At 37.8% G+C, this 20,714-nt stretch overlaps 1 protein-coding gene across 1 annotated transcript in view; it reads right to left on the bottom strand.

Annotated features, from left to right (window-relative positions):
• ptpn5 (protein tyrosine phosphatase non-receptor type 5) overlaps positions 1 to 20,714 on the bottom strand; it is a 104,866-nt gene that overhangs the window by 34,147 nt on the left and 50,005 nt on the right. The window contains exons 4-6 of the mRNA XM_059976369.1: positions 19,984 to 20,282; positions 1,241 to 1,427; positions 61 to 145 (exon numbers count right to left, since the gene is read on the bottom strand). Of these exons, the coding sequence (XP_059832352.1) occupies positions 61 to 145; positions 1,241 to 1,427; positions 19,984 to 20,282 (571 nt within the window). The remainder of the gene's footprint in view (positions 1 to 60; positions 146 to 1,240; positions 1,428 to 19,983; positions 20,283 to 20,714) is intronic.

A 20,714-nucleotide genomic window follows, 5' to 3' on the forward strand; every position in this document is an offset into this window, starting at 1 on the left:
ACTAGCTAGGTAGTCTACAATGATCATGCTAATAAGCTTGTACTCCTTCTGTTTACTCACTTGGTAGGATAGTCTTGTAACGATTCTTCGATCCAAAGCCTGGAATATCAAATTCATTTGGATCAACAAAATTCATTGGTATTTCCTGAAATAGAGAAAATACTGTCTAAATTTCTCTTAAATATGTAATGTTCAAAACCAAATGTGGCTGCCATCGTTTTTGGTACTTAAGTTGAAAGTGAATACCTACGCATCTAATGATCTGATATCTACTCTCGGCGAAACAACACAGTTTAGGATGCAGAGTGTGGAATTAAACTCAGATTTCAAAATTTCCCAGCTCCAAGCTGAGTGTTTGCTGACTGCATCACTTCATCAGCAAAGCATTGCTTTTGGTGATAGCATAGTTCCCACGATTAAGGCACCAGAGGAGCTGAGTATGGAAACCAGTAATGTTTCTAATGGAATGGAATATCCCAACATGTAATTTGAACCAAACTAACAATCATTTAGTGGAAGCCCTCTACTCAAATCCTGTTGAGGCAGTGAAGAGCAAAAATAGAGAGAAAAGGAGATAGTGTTATCCAGTCCGTGCAGTTCGTATTATCCATTTCCCCCATAAATGAATAACATAACAAAGATGCCAGCAAGCTCACATGTTTTATTCTGACTCTGTGAAGGAGCTCTCTGGTTACTTTCACACATTTCAATGCACTTGAAATTTATTCAATCTTTTCTGGAACTTAATACTGGACTTTCTTCCATAACTGTTTAGGAGGTATTTTCCAGATAACCATGTTTTTATTGCTCTATTATTCTAACAGAAACTCATGCACTTTTCATCTTACTTCTGGGTCCTTTACAATTCACTGTGGTCTATAATTATTACTGATTCTGTCTTGGGAGTAGTTTTCCCTCTCCATCAAACCATTTCATATTTTTTTAACATCTGCATTAAATTTTCACTGAATAAAAACTGTGAGATTGCATTTTTCCACATAAGGAGGTGATATGAAGAATGTAATTAACTTGGAAGTACTACAGTGGAGAACTGAGCATAGTCAGGGCCTAGATGAATAGGCACCAATCATAGGCCGAATGCCGAGTGCAAACAGGATGGATGTATGTACAGTTGGCTAAGTTCTGGAGGAATCTCATTGACTGATTACAATAACAGACAGAATGGCAAATAAGGCTTCTTTGGAATTTTGTCCTGACCTCATTCTTTCACGTTACTTACCAGGAACTCTCTCTGAAGTGTGAAAGAGTCCATGGCTCGCTCATGCAGTTTCTGTGAAGTGAGTAGGTTAGATGCTGTTTGCAAGTACTCCCGAGCTGACTGTTCCCTGGGCGACAACAGCACTCCATCAGCTTCTTCACTTCCTGGTGTACACATGTCAAGGGTCAGCGATACATTTGAACCTCTCCTTTGGGACAAGGAGAGAAAAAAAAAGAGTTCATTGAAGACATTTGATTTCTTGTCACAGATTTACAGCAGGAATCTATTATACCTGAATGTGAAGTGTATGTTAGATCAAAATCAAATCTCAGTTTATTGTCAGATTCACAAGGACATGTGTGCAGGGGTGCAATGAAAAACTTACTCACAGCCATATCATAGGCACAAAATATCATTCAAGACAAAAAACACAGATGTTATTTTTGCACAATGCTTACAATAAAGAACACATTAAAACAAAAGTATCAACTTTAGTACAAGGTGATCAAAGTGGTCATAGTGGTTCTAAACAGTAATGATTCAGATTTTGCCTGTTTGTTCAAAAGCCAAATAAATGGTTGAAGGGAAGTGGTTGTCTTTGAACCTGCTGCTGTGGGACTTCTGTACCTCCTGCCTGATGGTAGTTGCAAGAAGATGACATGGCCCAGCTGATGAGCATTTTTGATGATGAGTGTTGCCTTTTTGAGGCAGTGCCTCCTGCAGACACTACCAGTGGTGGGGAAGGATGAGCTCACGGTGCAATGGGCTGAGGCAACTAATCTCTGCAGTTTCTTATGTTTCTGTGCACTCAAAATACCATATCATATCATGATGCATCCAATCAAGATACTTTCAAAGGTACATTTGTAGAAATTTGTTAAAATATTCAGTGACAAGCTAATCTCCTAAGACCATAAGATACAGGAACAGAATTAGGCCATTAGGCCCATTGAGTCTGTTCCACCATTTCATCATGGCTGATCCATTTCCCTCTCAGTCCCAATCTCTTACCTTCTCCCCATAACCATTCAAGCCCTGACTAATCAAGAATCTATCAACCCCTGCCTTAAATATAACCAATGACTTGGCCTCCACAACTGCCTGTGACAATGAATTCCACAGATTCACCATTCTCTGGTTAAAGAAATTCCTCCTCACCTGCATTCCAAATGGACGTCGCTCTATTCTGAAAATTTGTCCTCTGGTCCTAGACTCCTTCATCATAGGAAACATCCTCTCCACATCCACTCTTTTCAGGCCTTTCAACATTCAATAGATTTCAATGAGTTCCCTCCTCATTCTTCTGAATTCCATGCAGTACTGGCTCAGAGTCATCAATTGCTCCTCATATCATAAGCCTTTCAATCCCGGAATCATTCACGTGAACCTCCTCTGAACCGTCTCAAATGTCAGTACATCCTCTCTTAGGTAAGATGCCAAAAACTGCTCACAATACCCAATGAGAATTTACCAGTGCCTTATAAGGCCTCAACATTGCATTCTTGCTTTTATATTCTAGACCTCTTGAAATGAATGCTAACTTTCCACTTGCATTCCTTACCACCGACTCAACCTGCAAATGAACCTTTGCATTTTGGATTTCTGAACTTTTTCTCCTTTTAGAAGCTCGTCTACCTTTTTATTTCTTCTCCCAAAGTGTTTGACCAGGCACTTTGCAACATTGTATTCCATCTGCCACTTTTTTGCCCATTCTCATAACGTCTAAGTCCTTCTGCAGCTTCAATGTTTCCATAATACTATCTGCCCCTCCATCTATCTATGTATCATCTGCACACTTGACCATAAAGCCATCGGTTCCATCATCCAAATCATGGACATAACATAAAATGAAGTGATCCCTATGGAGCACCACTAGCCACAGGCAGCCAAGCAGAAAAGGCTCCCTTTATTCCTCTCTTAGCCTCCTGCCAATCAGCCAATGCTCTATCCATGCTAGTGTCTTCCCTGTAATACCTTGGGCTCTTAACTTGTTAATTAGCCTGATGTGTGGCACCTTGTCAAAGGCCTCCTGAAAATTCAAGTACACAACATCCACTGATTCTCCTTTGTCTATTCTGCTTGTTATATCTTCAAGGAATCTAATAGATTTGTCAGGCAGATTTTTGCTTAAGGAAGCCATGCTGACTTCGGCCAATTTTATTATGTGCCTTCAAGTACCCCAAAACCATTTCCTTAACAATCAACTCCAACATCTTCCCAACTAGGGAAATGCAGTCAGGCTAACTGCCCTATAATTTCCTTCCTTTTGCCTCTCTCCCTTCTTAAAGTGTAGAATGACATTTGCAATTATCCTGTCCTCTATTGGTGTTAAATACCAAGCTGTAATTGATAAAGAGCATCCTGATGTGTGCATCTTTGCTGTCCAGGTGTACCAGGGTTGTGGCATTGAGATAGCATCTACTGTGGACTGTGACTTCAGTAGGCGAATTGGAGTGGATCCAAATTGCCACTCAGACAGGAGCTGAAATGCTTCAACACCAGCCCCTCAAAACACTTCATTACTGTGGATGCAAGTGCCACTGGGCAGTAGTCACTGAGGCAGATCACTGTGCTCTTCTTGGCCACCAGGATTATTGAAGCCTGCCTGAAGCAGGTACGTACCACACAGTGCCAGAGCAAGAGTTTGAAGATATCCGTGAATCATAACAGTTCTTCAGTACCCAGCCAGGTATTCCATCCAGACCAGATGCACATCATCTTCAGATACTGAGATCAAAGGATCATGGGGAAACATGAGGGGGTGCAATAGTTCCTCTCTGTTCTGGTCATCAAAGTGAACATAGAAGGCAGTGAGCTCATCTGGAATCAAAGTTCTGCAGACCTCAATGTCACAATATTTAACTTTTCAGGAGGGTATGGCATACAAACCCTGCCACAGCTGTCAAGCATCCTTCGTTGATTCCAGTTTAGTCCGAAATCTCCACTTTGCTTCAGAGATGGCTTAGTCCTAGACCTAGGTCTACGGACAATTCTGATAAGTTAATGATGAAGAATTACAGACTTCTGAGTCATTTCACTGCACTAATGCAACAATAGACACAAAAAAATCCATCTTCACAATGAAAGCTACTGATCAATGGGTTTTTCATGGACTGGTGACCAAGTTGTCCTATTCCATTGTGCTGAGTCTGTGGCAAACAACTCACTAATGTAGCAATGGCTCCAGCAAAGTTGAACAGACACTTACCTACAAATCACAGCCATGTGATATGCAAAAGTGCTGATTATTTTAAACGATGATTGGAATCTCAAAATAGACAGTTCAAAGGTTTTGAAAATAAAGTCACAGTCAGTAAAAGGGCTCAGGAAGCAAGTTATGTAGCAGATTTAAGACCAGTTCACTTGAGAATGTTTTAAAAGCTGTGTGAAACCTTGACAAAGAGCACACCAATCTCCTGCTACAGACAGCAATTTGGTGGCTTAGCAAACGAAGTTCTTAACAGGGTGTTTGAGCTAAAAGGTGAACTGTAGGAGTGCTTTCAAGAAAATAATAGGCCTGATTTTGCTGAGTGCTTTGAAGATGAAGACTGGCTGCAGAAAGTAGCCTACTTAACAGACAGTTTTCATCATGTGAACCAGCTGAACAAGTCTCTGCAAGGCCCTGGAGAAAATTTTTGACTTCAAGTGACAAGATTCTTGGATTTAAAAGGAAACTAAATCCTTGGAAAAATCATGCTGTAAAAGGAAATTTTGAAATGTTTCCACTGCTGTTTGGGCTTGAGAATGAGGAAGGATCAGAAAGTCTGAAGTTTTATTGAAAACCACCTGGAAGAACTGCAGAACAAATCTGAACAGCATTTTTCCTTTCTTTCAAAATAAGTATATGACTGAGTGAGGGACCCCTTCTCTGAATCTTCTGCTCAGCCTGAAAACTTGACTTTGAGAGAAGAGGAAGAACTTTGTGAGCTGCACTCTGATCATGCACTCAAGATGAATTTTACTGACCTGCCCCTGGACAAGTTCTGGATTTCTGTGAAAGAAGAGTAACCTGCCATCCATAGAAAAGCAATGAACATTTTGCCGCAGTTTTCAACTTCTTACATGTGTGAGCAAGCTTTTTCTTGTTTATCAAACATCAAGAGTAAGGATAGAAATCATCTCATTTCTATTGAAATCCATCTGTGCTTATCTCAAGTTCGACCCAGCATTGAGAAATTTATTATGTTTGCCTTATGAGGTTTTTAAATTTATGAAAGAGAAAGAAAGATTAATTTCAGGAAAGATAAGCTATAAATTCATTCTCAGTACATTCTGTTCTATATCTCCATGACAGCTTCAGTGGCAGCTTGTGTGAAAATGGAAATCAGATGTAGAGAAGATGTATGTGTTCCTTCTGAAATTAGAACCTTTGCATTTTCTTGTGTCCTTCCACTAAGAGCATAGATCTTTAAGCTGACATAAAGAAAATATATCACACAAATATGCCCCAACAAGATTCCAAAGCATGCCTGTGAATTTTGAGCAGTGGGCATGGTTTGCCTCCCGTTGTATTTGCAGAGTTCAGATCCTGCAGTATAGCCCCACTTAATCATGTCAGCCCTGACGGTGGCTGTGGCAGGAGCCTGGGTCAATTGAAGGCAGGGAGTTGAGGGTAACATAGATTGCTGGTGCTGAAGATGCTGGGTACGACGTGCAGAATATTCTCCGCAGCCTTCCATGTTGAAAGATAGAACAAAGTCTACATCAGATAAACATTAGTAAAGTAGATGTTTCGGCGTCTGTGAATATATACTTGGTGTGACTATTTAAAACTCAGCAATAACTTAGGAAGCACAGGAAACAGTTCAGATTTAGATTCGGATATATTTATTTATCACATGTACATTCAAACATACGGTGCAGTGCATCATTTGCATATACAATCAACACAGCCCAAGGATGTGAAGCAGCAAGTTTCACCACCCACTCCAGTGGCAACATAGCATGCTACAATGTACAGAAGAACAACACAAGCAACAACGGCAAAGCAAGCCCTCTCCTCCCCTCCCACCCAATAGCACACTCAGACAGTCCTCCAACCCCAGAACAGGACGTCCCTGGGCCTCCAGCTGTCGGTGGATTTGCAGACTCACAGACATCGGTCCTCTGACTTCCCCAGGGGACCAGCAGAACCTGGGCTTTGGCTTTCGGGCCTTAATTTCTGGGCTTCTGTTCGACGTTCGAGCTTTGATCTTCGTTATTGATCCCAGGACACACTAATGACAGGACCACAAACTCCAGGCCGTAAATTCCGTTATTATATTCCCATCTGCATTATCACAGCTAGGAGATCATTGTGAATAACTAATAACTCAGTGTGAAAAAATATTTACCCCTCAGGTTCACTTTAAATGTCCTTTCTAACACAGTAAACCTACACCCTCTAGTTTTAGAAACCCCCCACCAACAGAAAAAGACTTTGGCTGCCTATCCTGTCTCTGCCTTTCATAATATCTCTCTCTACATTGTAACCTCTCAGCTTCCTTAGCTTCAGATCCATCCCATCCAATTTCATCTTCTAACTCAAGCACCTCCAATCCAGGCAACACCTTTGTGAATCCTCTCTAGATTAAGTGCATCTCTCCTGTGCTGTGGTAACTAGAACTACACACAATTCTGCAAGTGCAACCTAACCATCTCCATCAACCCATGCGGCCACCTCTAGGGTACTACATACACTACTTCTATCCGAAGGTCTTTCTGTTGAACAATACTTCCAAATGGCCTGCCAATCACTGTGTATATCCCGTCCTGCCCTGGTTTAACTTCCCAAAATACATCATTATTCATTAATCCAGTTAAATTCAATCTGTCATTCTCTTGCTAACTTTTCCAATGGATCTAAATCTTACTGCAACTGTGGAGAACTGTCTTCACTGCCAACTGTACTGCCAGTTTTGGTGTGAAACACAGACTTGCTAATCGTGCCTTTGCATTCTCTGATAAGATATTAATATCCATGAGAAAGAACAAAGGACCCTGCACTGATCACTGTTGCACACCACAGGCCATAAAGCTCTAAAATGAAATACAGCTCTCCATGACTATCCTCTGGCTTCTATCAATAAACTAATGTTGTATCCAGTTTCTTAGCTTGCTGGATGCCGTGTGTTTCACCTTTAAGACCAGCTTATTCGTCAAAATTTTGTTAAAGGCCTTGGTAAATTTCATGTAGATGGTGACGTTTGTCTTGCCTTCATCAATCCTCTTAAACAACTCATCAAAAAATTCAGTCAGATTTTTGAGACATGATTTCCCTTGCACAAAGATACATGGATCATTCCTATTGAGGCCTGCCTTTCAGACTCTCTCCCAATAGTTGTCACACCAGCTTGTAGTTTGCTGGCTTAACCATGTTGCCCCTCATCTGTGGATAGTACAAGAAGAAATAAGATTTACACAGATTGACAAATTATAATTTCATTGTCCTAGTATGGTTTTTAAAAGGATACGTTTGATACTGTCTGGGAGAGTGAGATTGAGCAGTCAAAGTTGAGAGCTCTGGGTCATCTCTTCTGAACATAGTACATCATTCACTCAATAACTATCGATTGAAAATAACAGACTGTATTGAGATTGGTTATTGAATTTTTCCGCAATAACCTTGAATGGCAATGCAGGCTTGGGGGTCCAGATGGCTTACTCTTGCTCCTAAATTCTTTCCTACTTGTGTAATTTACTTTGGATGGAAATTTATGCAAGGTCACAAACTTGTTGCTGAAGTTCCCAGCTGTTCTGTCACAAAAAAAACTTTGCTCATGAGCCAAACTTCCAAAAATACCGAAGTGAGTGTATGTAAATAATAGATCAACATTACATAACATATAGTGTTTAGTACATTGTCTTCTATATTGGTCATTGATGAATATGTTAAAATGCCATACAGGATAAAAGGGCTTTTGAAATTTTTTTTACTAATTTATTGTAAGTTGGTTATGAAGCTGAATCCTCAGAGGTCCTACAGTGCTTTATCTTCTCAAGCAATTTCAACTTCTCCAGAACTTTTTCAGAGTTTCTTGACATTTCCCAGAGGCTTTTTTCTGCAACAGGATCTTCCAAGGTTCATTCCTGAGTTAACTGATCCCAGTCAGTAAAAGATCAAAAAGCTGGACTGTAAAATTTTAAGCCTTTTCAATGAAGAAGAATTTTAAATAAGATATTGCACTTCATTTCCTTCCACTCATGCTTGATACCAATGTATCCCAATGATAATGGAAGTAGTTTGAGTTGCTGATCTTATTAGATGTGTTACAAAGGATGAACAACTCTGATGGGCAGAAGGGTACAGAGTTGCCCATGTTCCCCCCCAGGAGAATCACAAACTGTTACTGTTACCACGCTGCTAATGAGAGAGAAAGAGAGACAAAGGAAAAACATACTGGGACTGGAACATTTGCTTCAGATAAGGGAGAGATAACACTGAGAGAGAGAGACTTGTTGACCCACCATATTATGACTCCTGAAAGACTTATGGCTCCGGAGAGGGCTGTTTACTTGGTACCATTCTGTTCATTAAAATTCCTCAGTGGACAGCCGGAGTGGGCTGGTTTGATGGACAAAGCCATTCAAAACTGATTGACACTGGAGACCCTGTGAGTGGGGATAAAAGTGAGGCCTGGGGAGACACCCCTCAGACACACCAGGAGACACACTAGTGAGCACTGCTTGAGTATTGGAACCCACGTAAAGGTGTGGGGCATTGGGGACCGAACAAAGGATCGGTCAGTTTAACTCACAGTGTTATTAGCAGGGCCGGTGGGGGCTTGTGTGTGTGTCCCCCCTTGCCGGGGTGACGAGTCCACCACAGAAGAACGGTCCAGCTGAAGGACAGAGGGGTCTAGCTCGTCAGAAAGGTATGATTTCTTACAGAAGCAACACATTTCGTATTGATGAAGATTATTCATTTGAAGTAATGAAAGCAAGAATCGCTTTTAAACCAGTGATGGCAGAGATTCATTCGATTGGATTTAAACAAGCTTTAAGATACCTAGCAAATCTCAGAGTTACGTTGAGTGACGACACTCAGCGCTTCTTTAATACTCTGGAAGATGAGAAGAAATTCGTTGAAGAATATTGATCTTCCAGCATAAGTTGAACTATGTGTTATGTTGAAGAATTTTTGGAGAGAAAATGCCATTTCGTTTTGGGCTTTAACTTATGAAGCTGCGTTATAGCTTTTTACTTTGGTCTGTAGACCCGGTTTTTTTTTACTATCATGGTTTATAGATGCTCTTTTAATTTTACTATAATGTCTTTTTTCTTTTTTTTTCTGAATTGGATATACATGTTTATATTTTGTAATAATGATATCTTTTTTTAAGATGTTGTTTCTTCTTCCCATAAGACTTTGCTTTCCGTAAGCATTCATTTGTTTGCTTGTATTTGAGAATGGGACGAATGTTTTGGATTTTTGGACCCTTTTTTTATATTGTAGTGATTATTGAATCCTTTTTTAATTCTATTTTGATAACCTTTTTTTAAACTTTTTTAATAGATTGGTGAATTTACATTTATATTTTGTAATATGGCTTTTTCAAAATGTCATTTCTTCTTCCCATAAGTCTTTGCTTTTGAAACGTCATTTTTTTGTATTTGAATATGGAATCTTTTTTTAAAGGCATATTACACTGTTTCAAACTTTAACGTTTATCCTTTTTTAATTAATGATCTTTTATTTTATTATATTACTTTTTTCATTTTGATTGATATATATTCTTTTTTTTTGCAACCCTGTACTTAAATCTGGGTGTTTTATAATCTATTTTTATCTTTTCATGGAGTTGCCATCTTGAAATGGGGGTAATATTAGTATTAGTTTGTGTGCCTGCCGCTTGGCTTTTTTTCATGGGGTTGGGGGAGGGGGTAGGGATCTTTTTTCACGCTTTTGCTTTTTTTTTTGCTTTTAGTTTATGGGCTGACTTTAAATTATTAATATTGTTGAGGTGTCATTTTCTCCGGTTGCTCCTGAATCATTTTTTCTTCTTCCTGAATTATGGGTTATGTGTCTTCTTAACCTTTTATGATATACACAATCAATATTGGCATGATGGATAAGTCTATTAATTTTATCTCTTGGAATACTAATGGTTTAAATCATCCGATTAAACGTAAAAAAAATTTAAAGTATTCCATAGACTGAATGCTAATATTATCTTTGCACAGGAGACCCATATTAGGAGGGAGGATAATCAACGCTTTTTTCTGTTCTGGATGGGTCAACAACTTCACTCAAATCGTTCCGCCAAAATTAGGGGTGTGTCTATTTTTATAGACCCCTCAATTTCGTTTACACATCATGAAATTATTTCTGACCCAGAGGGCAGATTTTTGTTGATTACTGGTTCACTTTTTAATCGAAAAGTGTTTCTAGTTAATATTTATGCTCCAAACTTTGACTGCCCTGAATTTTTTAAACGTTTATTTACTTCCCTTCCTAATCTAAATGAATATATGTTGATAATGGGTGGAGATTTTAATTGTTGTCTGAATCCTTTGATGGATAGATCTAAACCTTTTCGAACTCTTCCGAATAGATCAGCCTTACTTATTAATTCTTTTATGGTTGATTTACTGAAATATGGCAGTTTTTGAACCCTAAAGATAAAGAATTTTCATTTTTTTCACATGTATATCATAGTTATTCTAGAATTGATTATTTCCTTATTGATCATCATTTATTAACAGATGTTACTGATTGTAAATATGATTCTATTGCCGTTTCGGATCATGCACCTTTGAAGTTATCTATCAAGATTTCGGACTCTTCCATTAATACTAGATCTTGGAGACTCAACGCTACTTTGCTTCAAGATCCAGAATTTATTACCTTCATAAAACAACAAATTGACTTATTTTTTCCAAAAAATTATACCGAAGAGATTGACAGAGGAATACTTTGGGACTCTTTCAAGGCTTTTATCCGTGGACAAATTATCTCATATTCCGTTGGTAAAAGAAAACAAAGATATTTAGATATAGCTTTATTGGTGGATAAAATTAAAGAAATTGATAAGATTTATTCTGTTACTCCTACCAAAGAATTTTATAAGAAGAGAGTTGAGCTTCAAATGGAACATAGCTTATTATTATCTTCTTCAATTGAGAATCAATTAATTAAGACCAGGGCTCAATTTTATATTCATAGTGATCGAACTGGTAAATTGTTAGCTAACTAATTAAAAGCTATTTCGACTAGGCGACAAATTATTAAAATTCGTAAACAAGACGGTAATCTGACTACTGATCATAAAGAAATTAATAATACTTTTCAAGATTTTTATAAATCTTTATATCAATCAGAATTTGATGGCGATCTGTCCATGATGGATAATTTTTTTAACAATTTAAATATTCCCAAACTGACAGATGAAGATCGAAGTGTGTTTGATGCTCCTATTTCTATGGCCGAAGTAGGAGAGGCTATCTCATCAATGAATTCAGGGAAAGCTCCTGGTCCTGATGGTTATATTATAGAATTTTTAAAAACTTTTTCTTCTTTGCTTTCCCCTTGGTTATGTGAAATCTTTAATGATGCATTTACTAAGAAGAGATTACCTCAGTCTTTTTATGAAGCTACTATCTCTCTAATTCTTAAAAAAGATAAAGATCCTACTTAATGTGCATCTTATCACCCTATATCGCTATTAAATGTAGACTCTAAGATTCTTACAAAAATTTTAGCTATTAGGTTAGAAAAAGTATTATCACAGATTATTTCAGAAGACCAAACTGGTTTTATTAGGAATCGGTATTCCTTTTTTAATGTTAGAAAATTGATTAATATAATTTATACTTCTTCACCCACAACCTCAGAATGTGTTATCTCATTAGATGCTGAAAAAGCTTTTGATAGAGTTGAATGGACATACTTATTTAATGCCTTGAAAAATTTTAATTTTAGTTCTAATTTTATATCATGGATTAAATTAATATATTATAAACCTGTTGCTTCTGTTCTTACAAATAATTATAGATCCTCTTTTTTTCAATTATCTCGTGGTACGAGACAAGGTTGTCCCTTAAGTCCTTTATTATTTAATATCGCATTAGAACCTTTAGCCATTGCTATTCGTGAATCTCCTAATATTTTTGGTATTACTCATAATGAAAAGTTATACAAGTTATCACTTTATGCTGATGACTTGTTGTTATATATTTCTAATCCTGATAGGTCTATTCCCGCTATCCTATCTTTGTTGGTTCAATTTGGTAGTTTTTCTGGTTATAAATTAAATTTGGATAAGAGTGAAATATTTCCTTTAAATGAGCAAACTTTATTGAATGACAGGACACCATTTAAAGTTGTTACTGATAACTTTATTTATTTAGGTATAAAAATTACTAAGAAGTATAAAGATTTATTCAGATTGAATTTTTTACCTATGCTTCATCAAATTCAACAACGTACTACTAGATGGTCTCCTTTATCCCTATCATTAGTTGGTCGGATTAATGCTATTAAAATGATGATTTTACCGTAATTTTTATTTTTATTTCAAGCCTTACCAACTTTTATTCCTAATTTTTTCTTCGATAACATTGATTCAAAAATTTCCTCATTTGTGTGGCAAAATAAAAATCCCAGGTTAAGTAAAAGACAGTTACAGAAATCTAAAAAAGATGGTGGTTTAGCTTTACCTAACTTTAGATTTTATTATTGGGCGAATAATATTCAAAACTTAATATATTGGAAACTAGATTTGGATTCACCATTGTGCCCACAGTGGGTAAATTTAGAATGTAATGTTGCACAAGGATTTTCTTTATTCTCCATTCTTGGTTCTTCTCTTCCAGTTGATTTAGTTAAACTCAATAAACAGATATCCAATCCTATTGTCAAACACACAATACGAATTTGGTTTCAGTTTCGTAAGTTTTTTACTCTGAAAAACTTTGTTCTTGATAGCCCTATCTTACTTAACTTCTTTTTTAAACCTTCTTTAACAGATCAAGCTTTTAGCATATGGAAAAGGAAAGGTATAATATGTTTTCGTGATCTCTTTTTTGAAGGTAGTTTGATGTCTTTTGACCAACTTTCCAACAAATTTAATTTACCTAAATCTAATTTTTTTAGATATTTACAAATTAGAGATTTTTTATATAAAGTTTTACCATCCTTTCCCAATTCAACTTTGATAGACTTTTCAGACATGATTTTTACACTGAATCCTTGTCAGAAAGGATTAGTGGCTTCTATTTATAATAGGATTATGAAGATACAACCAGAAATATCAGGTAGAATTAAACAAGAGTGGGAAAAAGAACTTCAATATAATATATCAACAGAAAAATGGGAAAAATTTTACAAATGGTTAACTCTTCTTCTATATGTGCTAAACATGCTTTAATACAATTTAAGGTCGTACATAGAGCTCATATGTCTAAAGATAAGCTTGCTCAATTCTATTCTCATATTAACCCTCAATGTGACAGATGTCATTCAGATGTGGCCTCATTGACCCATATGTTTTGGTCATGTCCCACTTTACATAACTATTGGAAGGACATATTTGCTACCATTTCCTCAATTTGGAATATTGATTTACAACCTCATTTTATTACTGCAATTTTTGGTATACCAAATGAGGATGGTAGTCGACTTTCCCCTTCAATTAGACGAATGATCGCCTTTGTAACATTAATGGCCAGAAGGTCTATATTACAAAAATGGAAAAAAGTAAACCCTCCTACCACATTTCAGTGGTTTTCTCAAACTATCTCTTGTCTGAGTTTAGAAAAAATTAGTACTATTTTCGATTCATCAATTAAATTTGAAGAAACTTGGGGACCGTACATTCGACACTTTCATATGAATTAATTTGGCCTCTTCCAGACCTTTTCTCTTTTTATTCTTGTTCTGGTATGGAGTTCCGGAGTTTTTGACACTATCATACTCATATAAACTGGTATTATTGCCCATGTTAGTTTAGGTTTATTTTTTTTAATATACATTTCTTCGTGCATTTTTACTTTTTTTTTCTTTTGATGACAATTTCTATTCTTTTTCATGTTCAATCAAAATAGGTTTGATTGTTTATTATAAGTTTTTTCTTTGGTTGATATTTAATAAGATATTGTTATCCTATTATAAATTTAACTTTAAATCTAATGCATTTATAACCTATTTATATTATGTTATGTTTCTCTTTATATATGAAATTCAATAAAAAGATTGAAAAAGAAAAAAAGAAGGACAGAGGGATCATACCTGAATGGCCACAACAACACATCGACGGATCAAGAACATAAAGGAAGGTCTGGCTGACTGTAGCTGTCACTGTTTGCTCTCTCTCTCTCTCTCCACCAATTAAAACGCAAGAACCAACAACTACCTCAGCACATATGAATTAAACTGAACTTTATATTCACATATGACAATTCATTATCCCCTAGACATCGATAGAGCTTGTTTATTATTGATTATTATTATACCCACACTTTTAGGTTTAGTATTGCTAACGTGTATTATCTATATATTTGCATTGTTGATATTGATTTGTATATTTTACTAATAAACACTGTTTGAAAATAGTACCACCAGACTCCAACGGATTCCTCTATCTTTGCTGGTCAGACACCCAGTTACGGGGTACGTAACAGATGGAACTTTTATCAGAGCAACTTGGTCTGAAGGATAATGAAGAGAATGGAGGCCAGTCTTTAGACAGCTCAAATTTCAAATCAAACTCCGGTAATAGGAGCTGGGACTTCCAGGAAAATAGCAATGGAAACAGGAAGAAAGGAGAAAATAGAAAAAAAGAAGAGGAAAATGCTTGGAATAATAAGAGGAAATCTTAAAAATAAAGTTGGGAGCAATGTTTCCTCTAACGTGTGTGCATATGCATGCACACACATCTTCTGTCACTAGCCCACAAAGGAATTTAAACTGCGCACAAAATGTTGTCACTATCTATCTCATTGACATATATTTCAAGATCGTACACAATCACATTCCCTTTTCCAGTTGCTGATGTGGACGGTGTTGACAATGTGGAGTTTGCAATGATTTATCTGCAGGTTTTATAAATAGCTTATTTATTCTGTTTTTATTGAAGAAATTATTCAATGCCCACATTGTTGTCACTGAGCAAAAAATTGCACTGCACAAGATTTTTGTCCACACTGGTCATCGCAAATTAGAGGGAACATTGGTCAGGAGAGAGAATAGGGAAACTGTATGAGAGGGAAAGGAGAGGAGGACATTGCCTTGAAAGAATCATGAGAGAGGATAAACATTTGCAATCTTTTGTCAGTTGTGGCAAACAGGGGAATTCCAGAAAGGAATGGGTGAAGAACAAAAATAGTGTGCTTCTCTAAAATATGGAGCTTGACGAAGGAGATTGGGAGCTTTAATTGGAAAACTCTGAGGTTAAATTTTGTGCTTTAAATAGAAGGATCAGGTATGTTGTGTGCACAAAATGGGGAGTTAAGTCTCAGTTTGCGTTGTTGGGCTTCACATAGCATGAGCAGGGAACTCGAGCGAGAGATTCGACAGTTTAACAGAGGTAGGTCTCAACATTTTCCAGCCAGTTTCACTTAACAGGACTCTAAGGGACACATTCTCAAATTGTCAGTTAATAGTTGTGTGGCTAATAAGCTATAAACCAATAAAAAGAAGCAAGGGGCAAGTGGAGTGAATATTTAGAGAGAGGTTGCTGGTTTGGTGAATACTGGGCTACAGCGAGAAAGGTGAGCAACACAAATAAGGTGAGAGTGGGGTTCCCCCCTCCAAAGGTTTTTAGTTAGGGCAGATGAGCTTAAACTTGTTTTGAGATCTTTCTATGCAATGTGGGAATTCTAGGAAGATGCCAGAGTCCCTGATGACAGGAAGTGTGTCCAGCTGCAGCTCCTGACAGACTGCACGACAACGATGGAGCTGCGTGTGGATTCACTTCTGAGCATCTGCAATGATGAATGAGTTTGTCACACTGCAGTTTAATGGCTGAAAAAAAAGATAGGGAACGGGTGATCAATAGGAGTAGCAGAAGCAGGAAGGTAGTGCAGGAATTTTCTGTGATCACCTCCCTCTAAAAGAGGGATACTGCTTTTGATACTATTGGGAGAGATGGTTTGGCAGGGTAAGGCAGAGGTAGCCAAGATCATAGCACAGTGTGTGGTTCTGCTGCAAGAGACAGCAGAGGAAAAAAGAGTAACAGAGCTATAATGGGAGGGGATTCCACGGTAAAGGGAATAGGCAGGACTTCTGTGGTTGCAGACAGGAACCCTGGTTGGTGTGTTGCCCCTTAGGTGCAAGGGTCAGGGATGTCTCAGCATGGCCACACGGCATTCAAAAAATGGAGGGTTAACAAACAGCAGGTGTGGTGCATGTGATATAAGAAAAAAGTGGGATGAAGTCCAACAAATTTAGGTATCCAAGAGATAAATTTAAAAAAGAAGGACCTCAAAGATAATAACCTCAGGATTACTAGAAGCCATCTTAAACAGCGTGCAATTGATCCTGCAAAGGAAAACCCTATCTTACATCAAGTCCTGTGTAAATAGACAAGATGGGGATCCTTTTGGAAAGAGTGATCACAGTACAATTGAACTTATCATACAAATGGAGGGTGCAATAGTTTGATCTAAATCTAGTATATTACGCCTGAACAAGGGGACTACAATGGGACGGGGGAGGAGCCGGCTAGCATGTATTGGACACAGAGATAATATGGTGGGATAGTTGAAGAACTTCAAGGAGAATTTCCATAGTCCTCAACAAAAGTATATTCTAGTTAAAAACAAGGACAGTAGAGGTGAGGAGAGCCAGCTCTGGATAATTAAGGAAATAAACAATATCATCAAACTAAAACTTCATACATTCAAGGTCACCAAGAGCAGTGGGAAACTGGAAGACTGGGAAAACTTTTAAACAATCAACAGAAGATCAGTAGGCAAGCAATAATATTTTTATTTATTGAGATACAGCGTGGAACAGGCCCTTCCGGTTCTTTGACCTGAGCCACCCAGTAATCCCCTGATTTAATCTAAGCCTGATCATGGGACAATTTACAATGACCAGTTAACCTACCAAAGTGGGTTACCTGGGATACCTAAATTTACCCTGCCAACCGGTACATCTTTCAACTGTGGGAGGAAACCGGAGCACTCGGAGGAAAGCCATGCAGTCAAGATGAGAACATACAAACTCCTTACAGGCAGCGGCTGGAATTGAACTTAGGTCACCTGTACTGAAAGCATTGTGCTAACCAAGTCCCTTGGAAGGCATTTGCTAAGGAAGTTGGGGATAATATATTAGTGTGGATTAAGGTTTGGTTAACCAATAGAAGAAGGAGATTAGGGATAAATAAGATTTTCTCTGATTGACTATCTGTAAATTTTGTAGAGGTCTGCTCTAGGTCCACAACATTTGACAATATACATTAACAATTTGGAAGAGGGACCAAGTGTGGCATATCGAAGTTTGCTAATGACACTAAATTAAGTGGAAAGCAAATTATGCAGAGGATGTGAAGAGTCTGTAGAGATATAGTTGGGTTAAATGAGTGGGCAAGGGACTGGCAGATGTTAGTAAATACAGGCTTAACTACTTCAGAAGGAAAAACAGAAGATCAGATTGTTATTTTAATTGAGATAGTTTTGCATGCTATTGAGTGGAGGATGTGAGAGTGCTTATGCATGAACTGCAAAAGGTCAATTTGCAGGAGCAGCAGGTTTTCAAGAGAACAAATGGAATCCATGCCAGTGGGATTGAATTTAAGAGCAGGGTGTTTATATTGCAACTGTACGGGGTACTGGCTTTAGAGGTGGTGCAGGTTCACTAGGTTGATTCCAAAGATGAGAGTGTTAGCTTACAAGGAGAGATGAAGTTGCCTAGGACGGTACTCACCAGGATTCAGAATAATGAGAATGGTTCTAAGAGAAACATACAAAATTATGAAAGGGATAGAAGAGTTGGAAACAGGAAAGTTGTTTTCACTGGCAATTGAGACTAGAACTAGGTGATATAGCCTCTGGATTTGGAGAAGACTTAAGACAGATGAGGAAGAACTGCTTTTGCCAGAGAGTAGTGAATTTGGAATTCTCTGCCCAGAGAAGAAGTTGTATATTCAATATATTTAAGACTCTGTTAGATACATTTTTGCACAGTCGAGGAATTAAGGTGCTGTGTTTGCTCACCTATAACTACTGATAAGACCCAAAGCCAGGAGATGGGACAAAGCTGGAACTCGAAATACTCCTTTATTCAGTAACACTACACAAGTACAAATCTCAAACTCAAAAACTTAATTGTACATCCCAAAGCATGACTATTTAAATGCTTTATCTATGAACATTAACGAGATTGATTGGAGCAATAATCCATTTACGTACGCTAGCCTGGGTTTGGTTCAAGTTGACCAATAGGCATTAGCCGTTTCAACTTGCTGTAACACAAGGGTTAAAAGAAAAAGGCAGGTAGGTGGACCTGAGTACATGACCTGATCAGCCATGACCTGACTAATTAGAGCAGGCTTTATGGGCTACACTGAGCCCAAAAGACCATCTTATGTAACAAATCCAATCCTACTAATAACAATACTATCATTCTATTCTCAGTCATCAACAAAATGATGCAAGATGTGCTTGGCTGTGCCTTCAAAGAGTACTTACTCCCCAGTAATCTATTTCCATAACACATTTTCTGTTTTGCCAAACCCTTAGCTCCAGACTTCTCACGTCTAAATATAAACTAAACTTCTGAACTTTTGAAGTGAGGTAAATACTTCTTGCTTTTTACATCAAGGAAGTATTTGGGTGAGTGTGGCTTCAAAGAGCTCTGGGAAAATTGAAGTGATTATTCATCAAGGGGAAAATGCTTTGCTGGTTTCAATCACACTTCACACAAAAGAAGATGCCTAAAGTTTCTTTTTGATGGCCAATCATCCCAGCTCCAGAATATTACTGCAGAGGTTTCTACCTAATCTTCTGATAAAGAACACTGATGAAGCAGAACCACCTTCACCTGCTTCATCAGTGTTCTTTATCAGAAGTTTAGGTAGTCACTAATAATTGCATAATGCTCAATTGCATTCTCAAGAAGAGAATGGGTGATGTTAGAAACAGAAGACTAAACCAGAGCATGGAGAGGGATCAGTTCCTTCAAAAACAGGAAAGGGTGGGGAGATGAAGATTCCTCTGGTAGAATTTCATTGAAGACGCCAGACATGAAGGCGAATGATTTGTTGAACTAGAGGCTGATGATGTGGAAAGTGAGGGCAAAAGAAATTGGTGGGAGAAGCAGGGATCGAAAGCAGAACTGCAGCAAATGAAACAAACATGCCTGACAGCCATGTCATTTATGGTGGACAGAAATCAACAATTAACAACAAAGGGGATTCCCCCCCCCCCCAAGAAGTGTATATACAACATCTCCAGTTTCTTTTTACTTTTTGACTGGTATTAGGAAGCCATTATAGTGGAACATGAATACACTCTCTCCACCAGCCATAAACATCATTGTCTCAAAGGATTGAGAAAAGAACATTTACAAACTTAAAACAGTTTGGTCCCTTGTAGTGAAGCTCTACATATCTGCAGGACCTCTTGCATAGAAAAATAGATTGGATTGAAACAAGCACAACCCATAATTCACCCATTCTATATTCTTTAAAATAGAATGTGCCTCACTGAAAAGGTGTCCATGCTACTGCTTGCAGTACCTTATCCACTGGCAATTCCTTTAGTTGATGTTTGTGTTATGTGTGAATCATCACTCACAAAATTTCCATCAATGGAGACAACAGTGGCAATACACAGACACATACCTCTCCTGAAGTCCCACTGGTTTAACAGCAAGAGTTGACTGATCCACTGACTCTGACACCAAATCTGTGGAGCTCTCAAGGGTTTGAACCTGATTCTCTACCTGTTCCTGCTCCTCAGGCTGGTAAAAGACTTGGCCTTCAATGTCTTCGAGATCAAGATCTTTGAACTCTGGGTCAGGGATTTCATCTGTTGCCTCTTCAGGCCATTCAAAATAGGTGAAGGAGGGCTGCCGGCTCATTGATTGACGTCTTGCCTCTGTTGAGAACTGTCGGACAACTGTTTTAAGACAATAGAGGATCTGAGAAAGAGAAATTATTTATATTTTTAATGAATTTTGGAGGTGGGTCTGTTTAAAAAGTTAGAAATATTTATATTTTGTTAATGTTCAAACAAGTTAAAATGAAGGATTATTATGGGCTGATATTAGCCTTAAGACAATTAGCGGGTTAGTGAACAGCACATAAACTTCTTAGACATGTTTTTATATATTTACTTTATTTAGTGATATAGTGCATCTAGTCTATACCGAACTGTTATACTGCCTAGTTCCATTGACCTGCACCTGGACCATAGCCATCCATACCCCTCACATCCATGTACCTACCCAAACACCTTAAGTCAAACCCACACACACCAGTTCTGCTGACAGCACATTCTGCATGCACGGCATTCTCTAAGTGAGGAAGTTCCCTTAAATATTTCATTTACAATCCTGAATCTATGATCTTTA

This window comes from Hypanus sabinus, chromosome 7 (assembly GCF_030144855.1).
Source record: "Hypanus sabinus isolate sHypSab1 chromosome 7, sHypSab1.hap1, whole genome shotgun sequence".
Taxonomy (NCBI): Eukaryota; Metazoa; Chordata; class Chondrichthyes; order Myliobatiformes; family Dasyatidae; genus Hypanus; species Hypanus sabinus.